General features: G+C 46.3%; 1 protein-coding gene across 5 annotated transcripts in view; it reads right to left on the bottom strand.

The window, feature by feature from the left end:
• The window catches only part of TMEM255A (transmembrane protein 255A), a 56,554-nt gene that overhangs the window by 2,496 nt on the left and 35,849 nt on the right, over nt 1-18,209 (bottom strand). For all 5 annotated transcript variants that reach the window (XM_032474358.1, XM_032474361.1, XM_032474360.1 and 2 more), the window contains 2 exons: nt 14,834-14,996; nt 10,283-10,426 (listed from right to left, as the gene is read on the bottom strand). In XM_032474358.1, the coding sequence (XP_032330249.1) occupies nt 10,283-10,426; nt 14,834-14,996 (307 nt within the window). The remainder of the gene's footprint in view (nt 1-10,282; nt 10,427-14,833; nt 14,997-18,209) is intronic.

The raw sequence follows: 18,209 nt of genomic DNA, 5'->3' as shown, positions 1-18,209 counted from the left end.
AACCAAGAGCACCTAAACCTCACAGGGTTAATGAAACTGAGCTGGTCCCACTTACTCTCAGTCACTCAGGCTCCAAAGCTTATGCAGAGATGCCTCGGAATCCTCCTCCCCCTCCCTTTGGACCCTGCATTCAGTCAGTTACCAAATCCTGTTACTCCTGTTTCTATGCTTACTCTTGAATCCATCGCTCCCTTTACCACATTTCTAACTCAGTCCTCCAGTACTTCCCCCTTGAGCTATGGCAACAGCGTCCCAGCTAGTCTTCAAAAAAGTAGTCTGGGCCTTAAGAACATTTGCGGTTCAGCCATTAATACCTGGGAAAGTCTTTGCTACAAAAATATGTCACAGAGCCCATCTCAGACCAAAACAAAACTAAGGTCAGAGAGGTTAAGTGGCTTTCTTGGATCTAGAGTCTTCTAAGTCCAACAATGTCTATTTCATCAAAACTCTGGCCCACCACCCCCAAGTGCAGGGTCAGCTGGAGAGCAAAGAGAAACAAAAGGCATGGAGGTGAGAAGGCCAGTGATAAGAATGAGGAGCAATTTGTCAGGTTGCAGGGCCGCTTGAGGATTCCATTTTTCTCTGTGTTGTCCACCTTTCGTAGTCTTTGGGAAGGGGACAGATAATGGGTTTTAAAAATACCTAGTGAATCAGCACATTAGGAGTCATCGGCCACTTCTCTCTCCCAGGCCCATGTATACCCTTGACTTGAATGATTTTCTTGCTCAAGGAAAGTTGCCTTTCTTGTTCACTGCTATTCTCCAGAGCTCAGAATGGTGCTTGGCAAGTAGCAGGCCCTCAATAAATGTTGGATGAATGACCATAACGTCAGGAGTATAGAAGATGAGCTTGGCATTTTTTAAAAAAACCAAAATCTATTTCCAATGAATATGGTCACATCTTGTGGGTACCACTGCCTTGCTGCAGTAGTGGAGCACAGCTGAGGCCTGAAGGAGGGGTCTACAGGGATGGTGAGAGGCAGGAGGCCAGTTTTAGGCTCTCAGGAAGAGCCAATGTAAGCCACCAAACAGGGCTGCAGAACTGCGATTGTCTGTTGTGCCTCAGCTCTAGGAGGAACTGCTATATTAAAAAAAAAAAAAAAGACCAACTTACACCAAAATTTCTCAAAGGTTCAAGCGCTGATGGGGGTGGGCAATACCTTTACTTTGTTCTGCTGGCCTGAGTCTGAGTAGAGCGTGTTATTTCCAGGCCTGGTGCGATCTACAGTCAGCCTTGCTGTAAGGTGTCTGGAGCCTGAGACCAGTTGGCTGATTCTCCTTATCCCCAGGCCTGACCTTTGCACTCCTTAGGTCATGCTTGAGACACTGAAATCTCTGTCTCTTGCCATATAATGTTAGGACTGGGAAGAAACCGTAGCTGCCACCATCCCCTCCTCCCTCACCCTATCCATTCTTTCTCCCTGAGTGAGGGAATGACAGGGTCACAGAAAGCCCTTTAAAGGCAAAACAACTTGAGAAACAAGTCAGATTCCTTTCTATAATCCCAGTTTTTTCTCCTCCCTCCCGGAGGAGATATGCTTTCTAAGACATCGGTCTTGTGATTTCCTGGTTTTCTGCTCCACCCTGCACAACTCTCTCCTCTCTCCTGTTGCTCTCTTCAACAAAGAGCACTGTCCTCTTAAACCAGAGAGGAGAGCAAAACCCCACCAGGGGCAAGATCTCCATGACCAGGATGTGGTTCTCTGCCCTCCTAAATCCCGCTCTGGGATGGTGAGAGTTGGGAGGCCAGTGTGCAGCAGCCCGGCCACAGAAGGCAGGAGGGTCAAGTTTTCTACAGTGGACCTGAAGGTTGTTCTGTCCTGAGAGGCAGCAAAAGGCTGCCATGGGTGGCAGTTGTACACTTTGATCATAAAAGGGGGTGGGGCGATGGCCTTGAGTTTTCACTTCTCATTTTCACGTTTGAGGAAGTATTAAGGGGGAAGGGAGTGGGATGCTTCTCACTTCCCTTTGAGGATGCTGGGAATCTTAAGGATCAAATCCGAGGGCTCCTAGCAGAGCTAGGGAGCTCACTGGCCGTAGTCCATGCGCCCTGGGGATTTGGCGGGGAGGGGGTGCCCACAGTACCAGTGCGTAGTTTCCTAGCAACAGGTAGGCACCTTGGGAAAGATGTGGCTTTGTTGCGGCTGGAGAGCTGGCCAGGTGCATTTTAGTTGCTGCCTAAGAGTCGACTTGACTAACGGGACAGGCAGCTCAGGCAGCTTGGAAGAACAGAGCTTTGAATCCTTTTGCACCACAAAGCATGAAAAGCATGAAAAGCATCTAAATAGCCTACTGCTGGGTCTGGTCAGCTCCAGCTTCCTGAGCTGCTTCTTAGAGGCTGGGGTGGCCGAGGGGGGCGGTGCTCTGGAGGACCGAGGAGTGCCCTTGCCGGACACACGAGGCTCCCATCTCCCACCTTAGTCTGCCCCTCCCTGCCCGATGGCTGACCACACTCCGCGTGACCACTGTGCATTCCTGTCACGCGTGCTGCTCTCTTTAGAAGCACTGGGAGGCAGTGACTCCGAAAAGAGCCCCAGAACCAGCCGGGTGATAAAGGGTACCAGCAGAAGATCCTGTATCCCAAGGGTAAAATCCAGGGGCTCTTGGTTCTTTGCATCCCCCCTCTGTTTCTGGCCCAGAAAGAAAAGCCGGGGTATGGAAAGAAGAGTAGAGAAAAGGAAAAGTGAGGAAAAGGGGGGATCAGAAACAAGACAAAGGAGAAGAAAGGAGAAACGCAGGAGAGGGGAAATAAAGGGGGAAAATTGACGGGTGGCAGCAGCAGCCTTCGAAGCTCTTGGCAACCTGTGCCACACCCCGCCTCCCCTGGACTACTGCTGTCCACAACTTATAATGGGTCCTTTTCAGTGGTGACAATGAAACCTAGTTACCTTCATGTGATTTAAAAAGAGCATAAACAGAGGTGCTTGCATACTGCATAGCCTGAGACTTTGGTTTGAAGCTAAACTTGGCAGGTCACCAAATGGACAGGAAAGGGACCAGTCCATGGCTAGAGTAAAACAGGGGGCTGGCCCAGTAGGCCAGGCTGGGAAGGATGGCTGCAATCCTTTAGGGGCTTACCCAAAGCTACACTGGGATGACTTTCCCAGCAGAAGTAGAAACTGATGTTTTATATGCTACAGAATTTGGCTGACACTGAAGTACAGGTAATGGGGAAAGGAATGCAAGGGGAGAGAGAAGTGAGCGCTGGGGAGGTGAGGAGGCACCAGGAGTCTCGGCTTCTAGTCTTCCTGCCTGGGTGGATGGGACAGCTGGTTGTGCAATGTTTGAAAGAATCCTGGGAGAGAAGCAAGATGGTAGAGTAGAAGGACACTTGTAGCTTACCCTCTCCCACAAATACACCAAAACTCACATCTACAGACCCACTCAGCCAACCAGAGCACCTGCTGAACTCCAACAGAACATTGCCCTCTTCAAAAGACAAAGACGCCAAAACTCTGGTAGGAGAAAAGGAAAAAAGAAAGAAGGAAAAGCAAAACAGTGTGGGACGGGTCCCACAGGGAGGGAGCGGCAAAGGAGGACTGGCGCTCTTTCGCTGGGTTCCCCCCTCTCCAACCAAGAGGCCAGCGGGACAGAGGAGGAGCCTCAGAGGCTCGGATCTGTACAGAGCAGCCCTTGACTGACAGAACTAAGTGAAACGGGCACAGAGGGTCCCCGCAACACCCAGCCCAAGATGCAAGCCAGCAGCCAGGGGCTGGGACAGGCCGCCCAAGCCGGGCAGAGGACTGGGGCGGCTGCACTGAGGCAGCCCCATGGGACTGCAGGGGGCTGCGCACCATGGCTGGGAGGGGATACAGAGCAGAACAACCTCGGTCCCCCATAAATTGCAAAAAAACAAAGCAACACAGCTGGGGTGCCCTGGGGGGAGGGGCACCTTAGCCTTTGTCTCCTCAGACCCGCGGCACCATTACTGGCTCTTCTCGTGAGAAGAGAGGTGGGGTGCAGCCACAGCTGCCATCTCCTCCTGTGCACAGCACCCAGGCAGGGGCAGGGCCGAGCCCTGAATCCACACCCGGGGGCTCTGCAACCTCCTAGGCAGGACTGAGAATTGTTTACAGCCCGAGGCAGATAGGATCTTTCTGCCCTGGAACCTCAGAGAACTCAAACCGCCAAGACAAACAAGGAGCTGAGATTTGGCACAGAGCAGGGGCGGGACTGTTCCGCGGTGTTCCCCGAGCCCGCCTATGGAGCGCTGACCCAAGGCGGAGTGGGCAGCTGCACAGAGCAGCAGAGTGACTGGGAGAGGGCGGATGGCAACCCACCTTCCTGGCAGGAACACAGCACCTAGCCACAGTGCTGGGAGGGGGCGCAATCCGCCCACCTGCCTCGCCCAAGTGCAGCATCTGACTGCAGCATCGGGAAGGGCAGTGACCTGCCTGCCCACTGGTGCCAGAGAGACATGAGCAATATGAAGAAGCAGAGGAACCACTCCCAATGAAAAGATCAAGAGAAATCCTCTGAAAGCACGATCAAGGAAATACACATTGATGGCCTACTAGATCAAGATTTCAAAAAAGGAGTGATCAAAGTACTGAAGGAACTAAAAGAAACAGTGTTTAGAGATATAAAATACGTCCAAAATGGGGGGGTGGGGTGGGAAGGGACTGGGATTTCAAAATGTAGAATAGATAAACAAGATTGTACTGTGTAGCACAGGGAAATATATACAGGATCTTGTGGTGGCTCACAGTGAAAGAGAATTGACAATGAATGTATGTATGTTCATGTATAACTGAAAAATTGTGCTCTACACTGGAATTTGACACAACATTGTAAAATGACTATAACTCAATAAAAAATGTTTATATACATAAAAAAGGTGTCAAAAATGAAATAGAAGCTATAAAGAAGAACCAAGTAGAATTAGTAAACTCATTTGCTGAGATGAGAGCTGACCGAAAGGCTGTACAAAGCAGGCTACATAATGCAGAGGAACAAATAAATGACCTAGAAGACAGGACAAAAGAAAGCACCCAATCAGAACAGCTGAGAGAAAAACAAACAAACAAAAACAATGAAAACAATATAAGGGACCTATGGGATAATATAAAGCATGCCAATCTACACATAACAGGGGTTCCAGAAGGTGAAGAAAGAACCAAGGGGATTGAAAAGGTATTTGAAGAAATCATGACTGAAAACTTCCCAAACCTAAAGAAGGAATCAGATATCCAAGTACAGGAGGCTCAGAGTGTCCCAAACAGGAAGAACCCAAACAGACCCACACCAAGACATATCATAATCAAGATGGCCAGAGTCAAGGATAAAGAAATGATCCTAAAGGCAGCAAGAGAAAAACAAAGAGTGAGATACAAGGGAACCCCCATAAAGCATCAGCTGATTTCTCTACACAAACACTACGGGCCAGAAGGGAGTGGCAAGATGTATTCAAAATCCTGAATGAAAAAAAGATGCAGCCTAGGATACTCCATCCAGCAAGGCTATCCTTTAGACTAGAAGGAGAGATAAACAAGCCACAGACAAGCAAAAACTAAAAGAGTTTAGCAACACTAAACCCATGCTAAAAGAAATATTCACAGGTCTACTCTAAATAGAAAAGAAGCAGGATGCTACAAAAATGAGAAACTCATAACTGGAAAGGTGATAACTACCATGAATTACAAATAATAGAATAAACACAAAATTGTAAAAGAAGACATCTAAATCATTAAGAGTGGGAGAGGGGAGCAAGGAAAGCCACTGTGGAAAACAGTATGGAGATTCCTCAAAAGACTAGGAATAGACTTACCAGGTGACCCAGGAATCCCACTCCTGGGCACATATCCAGAAGGAACCCTACTTCAAAATGACACCTGCACCCCAATGTTCATAGCAGCACTATTTACAATAGCCAAGACATGGAAACAGCCTAAATGTCCATCAGCAGATGACTGGATAAAGAAGTGGTGGTATATTTATACAATGGAATACTATTCAGCCACTAAAACTGACAACATAATGCCATTTGCAGCAACATGGATGTTCCTGGAGAATGTCATTCTAAGTGAAGTAAGCCAGAAAAAGAAAGAAAAATACCATATGAGATCACTCATATGTGGAATGTAAAAAAAAAAAAAAAGAACATAAATACAAAACAGAAACAGACTCACAGACATAGAATACAAACTTGTGGTTGCCAACGGGGCGGGGGTGGGAAGGGACAGACTGGGATTTTAAAATGTAGAATAGATAAGGAGAGATAAAGAATTTGACACAACGTTATAAAATGACTATTACTCAATAAAAAAAATGTTAAAAAAAAAAAAAAGAATCCTGTTTCTCCAAGCTCAGCACTCACAATATCCTCAGGGCCAGCTGACCAGACCCAAGTCCTACTCATATCTGACCACAAGAAATGTTTCCCAAGCTTCCTAACTGGACAGCTACCCAGGAAGGGCATGACTTTGAGGGGTTAGAACAAAACCCTATAAATCTCTCTCCTCTTCCTTCTGTCAGCCTCAGGGGAAAAAGAAAACAGAAGTCTTCAAAGGCAAAGTCACATAAATAGTCCTATTTGGAAATGACCAGAATGGGGAAGTCATTCAGAAGAAAGTCTAGAAAGGTCAGTTTTCCTGCTATAACTTGGGCCCTTTTACAATCCGAGAAGAGAATAAGGGAGCTCTGGGTTTTTTTGTTTTGTTTTGTTTTGTTTTGTTTTGTTTTGGCAGGTCTATGCTTCTGGTGATTTTATTGCTAGAGCTGGTGTGCATTTTGCTGACTGCTTTCTATTTATCTGGGAACATAGCAGATGTTCCCTTATCCTCTTGGCTTTCTTGGGTAAAGACTGGTATTTCCTTCTACGAAATGATAAGGGAGGGAACTTGATAAACAAAAGAAAGCTCCACTCAAATACTAAAATGAAATGCCACTTAAGTTCTAGATGGCAACAAATCACTTAAAAATATACTCCTCAAAACCCACAACATACAACTATAAAGTCTGCAAAAAGGAAATACAAAAGATGGCTGGAACCTAGGGAAGGAACCAGGAGAGGTATAAGGGGTGTCCCTGCAGCCTTTGGAGTGGGGAGCAGTTCGATGCTGTAATAAGATAAAGAGATTCTTTCTGAGTCATGATTAGGAAGCCCACAATTTAAACCAGTAGAATAGGTAAATATCCTCAAATTAACTGGGGAAAAGATCTACGCTGTGCTCAGATTTCCAGGTTCTCCAAAGAATCCCTCAAGCCAATCTCTGGAGTCAGACAGACCTGGATACAAATCCTGTCCTCCACTTACCAGCTCAGTGACTTTGGGGAAGTCACTTACTTTCTCCGTGACTCAGTCATCTCAACTTAAAAACGGCAATGACCAGAGTATTTCCCTCAAAGGACTAAAATGAGATGATATATGTAAAGCACTTAGCACAACGCTTGTAAGTGCTCACTGAATAGGGGCTGTCATTCAAAAGTGAGGTGCCCAGAAATCCCTGAAGTGCCTGCTAGAAGCCCACAGTGTAGCTTTGGGCTAGGTGACTAGATTTGGATCCCTTCTCTGGGTTAAGAACCCTGTTTCTGGGTTTCCATAGCACTATGCGTAATAGTCTATTTACCTTTTTGTCCCCACAACTGTCCCCGGACCATCCCCCCTCAGGTCCCTAGATTGATCTCTTAATGCAAGGCCTATGTCCACAGCTCCCAGCACAGTGCCTGGCATACAGGAACACAGAGGAAACACTGGTGGAACTGAAACCAACAGCCCGAGTCACCACTGGCTTTGCCAATCTCATTTTCATGCCTAGGGCAGTGTCTGAATGAGGAATGATGGACAGAGAGATGGCTCCATCCCCTAAACAAGGCCTTCCTATGTTAGAGTTTGCAGCAACCATCACCAGGGAGGTTACTGTTCCTACTTCAGGAGTTCATTATAGAGTGAAAAGTCCCAAAATCAATATAGTCAATATAATTTACTTAGATATAAAAAAAAAATAGAGGCAGTCTCTTCAGCTGGACCCATGCATGGCCCCTCTGTCCCAGGATGACTTTATATTATAGGTGCCCCAAAGAGTGGTGACCCTCTTGTGCTAGGTTCAGCATCCCTGCATTCTCTTAACGGATTGCTTTTTGCCTCTGTCACTACTGAAATTATCTATGCCCTGAAGAGCTAAACAGACATTTCTCCAAAGAAGACATACAGATGGCCAATAGGCATGTGAAAAGATGCTCAATATTGCTAATTATCAGAGAAATGCAAATAAAAAATACCATGAGGTATCACCTCACATCAGTCAGAATGGCCATCATTCAAAAGTCCACAAATGATAAATGCTGGAGAGGCTGTAGAGAAAAGGGAACCCTCCTACACTGCTGGTGGGAATGTAAGTTTGGTATAGCCACTGTGGAAAACAGTATGGAGATTCCTTAAAAAACTAGAGTTATCATGTGATCAAGCAACCCCACTCCTGGGCATATATCTGGAAGAAACTCTAATTCGAAAAGATACATGCACCCAATGTTCAAGCAGCACTATTTACCATAGCCAAGACATGGAAACAACCTAAATGTCTAGATGACTGGATAAAGAAGCTGTGGCATATTTATACAATGGAATGCTACTCAGCCATAAAAAATGAAATAATGCCATTTGTAGCAACATGGATGGACCTGGAGATTATTATGCTTAGTAAAATAAGTCAAATAGAGAAAGACAAATGCTACATGATATCACTTATATGTAGAATCTAAAAATAATACAAATGAACCTATATACAAAACAGAAACAGACTCACAGACATAGAAAACAAACTTATGGTTACCAGAGGGAAGAGGGGTGGAAGAGATAAATTAGGAGTTTGGGATTAGCAGATACAACTATTAAATATAAAATCAATAAACAACAAGGTCCTATGGTATAGCATGGGGAACTATATTCAATATCTTGTAATAACCTATAATGGAAAAGAATATGAAAAAGAATATATACACATATATATATATGACTGAATCACTACGCTGTACACCAGAAACTAACAACATTGTAAATCAACTATACTTCAATTTTAAAAAAAGAAATTATCTATGCCCTTTTTGAACATATTCATGTCTTCCAGTCTATATTACCTATCTGGGTAACAAGTTCTCTGAGTTGTCTACCTGTGAACACAGCAGGCTTTAAAACAAGTTCTAACATTTTTTTCCAAGCTTTAACAAATGCCTCCTTGTGCTGGTGCTATATTTTACAACAGGGAACGAGCCCAGGTTCACACTCTACATACGTATTACTATTGCACTATAGAGTCCTAGACATCCCCAAACAGTATCTAAACCAAACAAAAGTACACTTAATTCAGCTAAATGGAGGTTTTTCAGTTTCAATTATTTTGTTAATTTGAAGCTGAAATTAGGTTGCCCAAGGACTCTGCTTTTCCCAGCTGGCTGGTTAATTGGAAGCACCCCCAATCAGTCATGCTTTTATGTCCCCTTGGAGCATTCATGCACTCTTAGTCAATAGAAGTAAATTCATTATGAGTCTCCATCCTTTCAAAGGCATTGCCTTGGTCCCCACACTTTGCATTAACCAGATTCAAGAGTTATCCCACTCTGCTGTAGTCCAGGGTTTATGATCAGCGCAAATGCCTAAAAGAGCATTTCATCTGTTTTCCTGAAGTGCCTCGTTCAGTGCTCTGCCTACAGTGAATTCCTTTTAATTAAGCCTTTGTGGTTCTGTTTTTCTGTGCTTAGTCTTAGCTCAAAAGGACAATAGGCAAGTGCAAATGTGGTAACACTATTTCAGTCTCATGTGATAACGAGGCAAAAAAGGGGAGGGGTGTTATAAAAAATATTTTCTATGGTCCCACTTAGGAAGGCTGGAGAAAAAGAAGGGACTTCATCCTCATTACAGATTTGTGGCTGAGAATGCCCTTGTGCTAAGGAGTAGGACTAGGTAGGCCTCTCCCTGTGGCAGAGAAATGGAAAAAGCCACTGTTGATCAGGGGTCCATGGTGACATAATCATGAGCCCCCGTCTTCTCCCCAGTGTAGGTCAAGGCAATTTAGGACACCTGGGCCCTGTCTCTTTCTCTCCCCTTCTCTCCCATTATTCTGTTTCTTCTCCTCTTGTGTCTTTCCCACTCTCCCCATCTCTCCCATCATCGCCTGCCCACATAGGCCTTAAGCTAGCCGTGGGTACCCATGGGCTGCCAAAGGCCATCAGGGACAGAGAGCCCAGCTACCTCATACACATCAGGAAGGTTCCACAATTAGGGAGAGAACAAGAGAGCATGAATGAGAGCAAGGGTCATGGAAAGTTCTTTTTCTCTCAAAACATACCTGAAAGTCATAAGCCGAATACGGTGGCAGGTGAGGAGGGCTGTGGTAGTAGGTGTTGTAGGATGTCACCTGAGGACGGGCGTAGTAAGAAACAGTCGGGTGCGCATTCTCAACAGAGCAGTTCAGGGCTGGGAGGGTTGGGTTCTGGAGAAAAACACAAATTAGCGACAACATAAGTGTTCGTCACTAGGAGGACGGTTAAATAAACCATGGTCCATCCATAATACAGAGTACCATGCAACTCTTGATCAGCAATGATGTGCACCTATATTTGGTGAAAGTTGTCCAGGATATATGGTTAAAGTTAAAAAACAAAAACAAGCCACTGGCAAAAGTATAGAGACAATAAAAAGATCAGTGGTTGCCATGGGTTGGGAGTAGGGAGAAGGATGAGTAGGCAGAACACAGAGGATTTTTAGGACAGTGAAAATGCTCTGTATGAGACCATAAAGCTGGATACATGTTACCACAGATTTGTCCAAACTCATAGAGTGTACAACACCAAGAGTGAACCCTAAGGTAAACTATGGACTTAGGCTGACAATAATGTGCCCATTTTGGTTCATCAATTGTACCAAATATGCCACACTGATGAGGGATGTGAACAGTGGGAGAGGCTGTGCCTGTGTGCAGGCAGAGAGTACATGGGAAATCGCTGTACCTTCCTCTCAATTTTGCTGTGAATCTAAAGCTGCTCTAAAAAAATAAAGTCTTTTAAAAAGCCACCATTTTATATCAATATAGCACAATCGCAGTTTATGTATAAATAAAGATGCAAACAATGATATATGTATGTACTTTGTAAATGAAAATAAACTAATCTGGAAAAATTCAGAACAAACTGTTAACTCTGGTTATCTCTGAGGAGGGCAGGGGTTATTAGAAAGTAAATGGGGACTCTTCACTATTATACAGCCAAAGTTTTTACAACTAATATGTATTACTTGTGACACTTCCCCCCAACCTATTATTTTGAAAAATTCAAACCCATAAAAAGTTGGAATCATTTATTTGTGAGTTTTCACAAAAAAATAATTAAGATCCCAACTACAAAATGTCAAATAGACAAGGCTACTGCTCTTCCTCTGACAGAAAGGTGATCGACCACAAAGGGTTTGTAAAAGTCGTGAGTATTCCTGCAGACTCCAGCCTTGCTGGGGAGCCCTTGGGCAGACAATGAAGGATATTCATTTCACATCAGCCCTAAAGGCTGGAGGCAAAACCCTAGCACAGAAACCAGGAAAGACCAAGCAGAGTATATTGATATGTCCATTTCTGGGAGGCAAACAAAATAATACAGAAAGAATTTAATACCACTTTTTATAACAGTGGTGTGTGGAGCCCCTCAAGGGGTAAAGCTAATCCTGTCCAGGATGGGAGCCCTGATCTCAAGAAGGCCCGACCACCGCTAAAGGCAGGCCCCACTGCTCATTAGTTCCCAAGCAGGACTGTGTTTTGTACCTTATGAGTGCCCCATGGGTCAAGGGGTAGGGTAAATGTTTTATTTCCATCTTTCGTGTCACTGACACCCTCTCCATTTGTGTGGATAATCAAGAGCTGTCTGCAAAACCCACGCCTCTGGTTTCTGGTACACATCTACCTTGCATGAACGGAGAGCAGAAGCTTCCTCTCAAGTGATGAAAATGTGTGGGCAGGCTTTGGCAATGGCATAGGCAACCATGTTGGGGTGTTGGCAGAGGAAACTCCTTGAGAGCAAGTTTCAACACAGTCTGTTGCTCTCTTCCTTGGAGTGGGTTACTGTTTACATCTCTAGGTTTGAAGAGCTACGAACCTCAGTCATTATGATGCTGCTCACAGACAACCAGAGAAATGTTCACAGCCTCTCTGGTGTGTGGGAGACGGCTGAGATCTTGACCATTCCAAGGGCTGGCTCGCTTTACAGAGGCAGAGTGCTCAGAAGTGCCCTTACCCCTCCACCAGGATTCTAAGATGAAATGTAATCCTGGAGGAAGCTCCAGAAATCATGTTCCCTTGGCCATGTGTCAATTAAAAATACACCCTCCAGCAAAGCAAAACCAGTTCTTCTACACAAATAAACTAAGCCTAAGCATAGAGAAAGAATCACGCCATGTGAACTGTATCTATAAAGGCTTGTGTATGTGCAGCGAGGCCGGGGGGGCCAGGATCATCTCTATTATAGAGAAAGAAACACAGGAGGAAGGCTGAGTAAGTCACAGAAGAGAAGCGCAGAGGACGTGGAGAAAACCGACCGGACGCCAGGAGAGGTCGAGGGAGTGAAGAGGTGGGCAGGGAAGGAGCAAAGGGACCGTCCTGAATAACAGCCTGGTCCTATTTTACATCAGTAATTCTGGTTTCACAATAAATATGGGCTCTATTTGTATGTGTGCACATAGGAGTGTATTTTTGTTCAAATTCTGGGGCTTAAGTTATGAGATCCCCATTTTGGGTCAGCAGCATTCTGAGAGCCAGGGCAACAGGTGACCAGGTGGCACAGGGATCGGTGAGAGCAGTCTGGCCTGGGCTCAGTGGAGTCTCTGCTGAGACAGTGGCGGCGGACTTTGGAAAGAATGCCAGTTCACTGTAAGCCAAAGACACCAAGTAGGAGAAAACGGCCAGACAGAATCTCTTTTTCAAGAGTCACCTCAAAGTCTTCTGTCTTTGGGCAGCAAACATTTTGGCCATCAAACATTTCTTCCAGAGCCTTTTCCCCACACCCCTCTGGTCAGGAACGAAGACCGCCTTCCTCCTTTCGGGTTCCTGCCACTCTGGAGATGGCATCCCCTCCTTGACCCCGTTGAAGGCTGTGGACTCATGGCCCTGGGCACCCGCCCTCCCTCCTTGGGAATGCCTTTCATCAGCCTGCACCCCCAGCCTCCCTGAGGCCCCCAGGGCATTCCGCCCAGGAAGGAGGTGCCTCACGAGCCACCACGCACATCTGGACTTAGGCCAAGGGTTTTATGTGGGCCTACCTAGTTGCTGTCCCAGGATTTTCGACACCATGTCTTGTTTTAATAAAGTCATCTAGGCAGGGCTTCCTCCTTGGCGGCCCCATCTTCTAACTCCCACTCGTCCCCTCACCTCATGAATCTAATCTCTCGCCCCTGCTCTTCACCTTCATCTTTCTCCAAAGATGCCCCAACCCAGAAACAGCTCTCTCACCCCAAAGCTCCTGCAGGCCCAAACATCGCACTCCCTCCAAGGGGCCCACCTACCTTGATGCCTCCCCCACTGCTCAGTGCTCGGGCTTCCCAGGTGGGAGGAGGGGTGTGGGAAGGAGAAATGTGTGGATGAGAGCCAGAGAGAAAAAAGAGAAAGACAGACGGGGCTGAGCAGGAAGGCTTTACCTTGACTGATGGTCACCAGCAGGAACACTCAATACCTCCAGTCAGCGCGGGTCCGCTGACCACTTGCTGCCCCAAACTGAGGAGTTATTTCCTTCCCTTGACCTACCCACATTTCACTCTCCCTTACTCATCCTCTCGACAGTCCAGCCTTTCAGGTTCCTGTTCTTCAGCAACCCCGAAATGGGACAGGAAAAGCCAAGGGCCTAGGCGTTATCTGCCTCATTTCTGGGGTGAAAATAAAATCCTTTTTAGGCACAAAATAATTTCTTCGACACACGTGGGAGATTTCTTTAAAGCAGCCGTGCTGCGCCATGGCCGCAGACTGCAATCACCTGGCGGAGGGCTTTTACAAAAGTATTGAGGCCTGGGCTTCAATGTAGACCGATTGATCCAGCATCTCTGGAGGAGCGGCCAGGCACTTTTTTTTTTTTACAGCACCTCAGGTGATTCCATTTAATCTGAAGCCAGGTTGATAACTATCGCCCTAAAGCGACTATCTCCATAATCAGAGATCAAGATTTATTAAATAAGCAAATAAATGCTTTGAAATGCTTTAAAAGCAAAGGAAGGCGCCTACTATTACAGAACACCTCCTGGGTGCTGAGTCCTGGGGCGCCTTTGCGGACACACACGCCAATATGGAAAAGAGTTGAGGAGGAGGGTAGGGGACCCTGGGAGGCTGAGACTGAGGTTGAGGCTGAGGACAAGATCTGACAAGCAGCTTAGCCTAGGGCTGGCCCTTCGCAGGCAGAAAGAGTCCCAAGGCTCTTTCTGGACAAGGTCCAGGATGAAATTCCGGGGGAGGGGGAGACTAGCAGTACTCTTACCTGTAGCTAAAAATGTCTTCCTTCCATCTCTCCCAAAGTCTGTTAGTGGAAAAACCACCCAAAAAGGTTTCTACTACAAGTGTGTGTGTGGGTGGAGGTGGGTGGTAATGAAAAGCTATGTTTACATAATCAGCATGAACCCCACCCACCCCCAGAAGGTGCCTCAAGAACATAGACAACTCATGTTAACAAGAAGTCTTAGCAGACTGACGACATGAACTGGCTCCTTTGACTTGAGATGTCTGAGATGTCTGAAGGCAGCTACATTCTTGAAGCAACGTCTTCTGTTCCCCTAACTTCAAAACATGGGTCGCCAATGCCCCCGACCGCCTAGCCTCGCCCGGCCCTGATGGGAGGGAGGGGGCCCCTGCAGAATGAGAAGTCACTTCCTTCCTTACCATGTCCTTAAAGCCCCCCAGGACGGCAGCAGTGATGATGCCCAGAAATAGGCCGACGATGTTGAGGATGGTAGCGGACCAGAGCAGGTGGTAGAGGTGGATGATGTCCTGGCAGCTGCTGACGTCAATGTATTCGTAGTAGCCACCGGTGATCTCCACCCGGCTGCGCAGGGAGAAGCACACTCCAGTCAGTCCCCAGGGAGCAGACTGGCCCCTAGGGCTTCGGCTACCACGCATGCAGCTCAGGGAAAAGACAGGTGGGCGGGTGGGGAGCCATTGTGAGGGACATCGTAGCCAAGTATGCACTCAGGGAGCAAGACACTATAATCTATCAAAGCTTAATGGCTGTTTACCCAAAAAAAAAAACCCTCCTACCTGGCTGAGAAACACTTGTTACTATCACTACCGTTAATGCTAGATGACAATTATTGACACTTGCTGCGTGCCGGGTTCGGGGCTAAGTATTTTCCATGGTGGATTCATTTAATCTGTGCTAATACGGCCGCTACTAGTCACAGGTGGCGATTTACATTGACATTAAGTAAAATTAAATTTTAAAATTCAGTTTTTTGGTCTCACCAGCCACATGTTAAGTGCTCCACAGCCATACTCATGGCTGGTTACTGTCCTGGACAGAGCAGATTACAGAACATTTCCATCCTCACAGAAGGTTCTATTAGGCAGCACTGCAAATCCTTTCAGTGTTCTATGAGGCAGGTACTACCACCCTTCCCGTTTTACAGATGAAGAAACTGAAGCACAGAGAGGTTAGGAACTTGCTCAAGTCCTAAGTGGTAGAGCTGGAATCTGAATTCAGACTTCAACAATTTCAGTGTTTCTGCTCTCAAAACAAACCACCAAGAAACAAAAACCAGTATTCCAATAAAGAACTAAAGCTGAGTTCCTGCACAAAATCTGCATATCACCTCCTTGGAGAGGACTTCCCTGACCACTCTGTCCAAAGACACCCCAACCCCACCCAGCCCAGTCACTCTCCATCCCATGACTTGCTATGAACTGACTTGTGTCCCCCTCCAAAATTCATATATTGAAGCCCTAACTCTCAAGGTGACTGTATTTGGCAAAGGGCTTTTAGGAGGTAATGAAGGTTAGCTGAGGTCATAAGGATGAGGCCCTAATCCGACAGGATTGGTGGCTTTACAAAAAGAGGAAGAGTGATGTCTCCACACGCCTGCACACGCTGAGGAAAGGCCACGTGAGGACATGGCCACAAGGTGGCTGTCTGCAAGCTCTGAAGAAGGCTATCACCAGACCCTGACTGTGCTGATCTCAGACTTCCAGTCCCCAGAACTATGAGAAAATAAAGATCTGTTGTTTAAGCCACCCAGTCTATGGTATTTTTGTTATGGCAGCTCCAGCTGACTCACACATTTCCCTTCCCTAATTCTTCCATAGCGTGTCTGCTTCCTCACTGTCTGGCCCCCAGTCCCAACTTGAATGTGATCTCTGTGAGGGCAAGGACTTGGTTTGTTTTGTTCACTGCTGTGCTATAGAAATACCTGTTAAATTAATAAATGAAAGTTCCTGTCTTCCTGGATGTTGTAAACAAGTTTACAACTTGGCCACTGGAATCAGTAACAAATCTCAAACACTGTGATTCTTAAAATTAAAGTCACCACCCAATGCCCTGATGTCAGAAAGGTTGTTACATGTGACTCCTCTGCTATAAGAACACCAAAACTTAAAAAGAAAAAAAAAATTAAAAGTTAACCTCCACGATGAAGCTGGGAGGGATTATTCACACAAGAAAAGACTTTGAAACTTTGCAGATGAATTACCTTAGAATTCTTTAAAGCCAGTGTTCCTCTAAGGACTTGAAATCAGGTGGTTACAGGACAGCCTGCATCAGAATCATCTGTGTTAGTGTGTCTGTGTGCCTGCTTGTGTGTGTCACTGCGTTACTTGTGTGTGCCTGCAATGTCTCTGTGGGTCTGTGTACGTGTGCACGCCTCTTTGAGAAAGAGATGGTTAAACAGGCAGATTCCCAGGCCCAGCCCCAGTCCTACTAATAAATCTGGCAGAATCTCTTGGGATGAGGCTTTGGAATCTGTGTTAACAAATTCATTTGAGACCCACTGTTTTAAATAGTAAGCTTCCATAGTGGAATTTTAAAGGTGTTCCAATTCATCAGAACTTGAACTGGATTTCAGCCCTTTCAGGAGCCACGCGTAAGCGTATACGAGTGTCTCCCATCAGTTGGCATGGTACTCAGGCCTGGGGATGGGACAGGAAGGATACACGGATTACTTCTGGTTCGAAAGGGCACAGCTTTACAAGCACCAGCCCCTGAAAAGGGCAGGCGAGTGTGTGAAGGTGAGCAGGGCGTTGTAGGGGAGCCCAGGGGGCTCAAGAATGAGCTCTGACTTCCCCCAAATTATTTTGCCTACCTCCTAATACACTGCGGGAGGGCTGGTAGCGCGGACAGGTGGGCCATGTGACATAGCAGACTCTGGAGTCGGACAGCACGTGAAACCTGGCACTGCCACTTATTTACTGACTGACCTTGAGCAAGTTTCTTAACCTCTCTGAGCCAGGCAGATTTAATGAGTGGACCCACAAAAGTACTCCAGCACCTGAGAAGAGCCCCCTGGAAACCTGTAGCTATATTTTTCCCTTCTAAGAGCCAGCCTCTGGCAACATGATTCAACCCTTTGAATCTTACTCTTAAAGGCAGTCACACTTAAAAGGCACAGACCACAAAATAGTTCATTTAAAAATATTCAGTAGTTGTAGAGAACATATGTTTGGTTTCAGTTTGTGTGGGTTCAGCACCTACTAAATTTTTTTTAACTAAACTATGAAGCAAAAGAATGTTAATACTTAGATCTGGTTCAGGGTTTAACAAATTCATGTGGTTTGTTTCTGTTTGAGAGTCACGATTCTGTTTGGTTCAGTCTCTGGGCAGAGCTCCCCCTGCCCCGAAATGCCATCTTGTGCCTTTTCACTGCTCCCTCCCTCAAGCCTCCAGGACGGCAGGGCTCTCCTGCCATACCCTACTGCTGCCTGATTAAGCTTGCTAAAACATTTTTAAAACTCAGTCATTCATTTAATCAAAACCCTTCCGTGGCTCCCCATCACCTTCAGGGAAAAGTGTCCCAATTCCTCAGTCTGCCATAATCCGACTCCAAAATGGTGTCCACACTCCAGCCAGGCCGGAGACCTCAGAGGCCCCAAACTGGCCACGCTGGGCACTGACTCCAGACCATTGCTCAGATTTCTGCCCCTGCATGGGAGGTGCTGCCTTCTGTTCTCTGCACAACCTCCTCTCTCCCACTGCTCAGAGTTCAACACACACGTCTCCAGCGCCTTCTTCAAGGACCCCAGTGCCCATTCCTTAGCTTTTCCCCTGGACTCC

Source organism: Camelus ferus, chromosome X (genome assembly GCF_009834535.1).
Source record: "Camelus ferus isolate YT-003-E chromosome X, BCGSAC_Cfer_1.0, whole genome shotgun sequence".
NCBI classification, from domain to species: Eukaryota; Metazoa; Chordata; class Mammalia; order Artiodactyla; family Camelidae; genus Camelus; species Camelus ferus.
The sequence above is the reverse complement of the archived record's forward strand: the minus strand, read 5'-3'. Positions and strand labels throughout refer to the sequence as shown.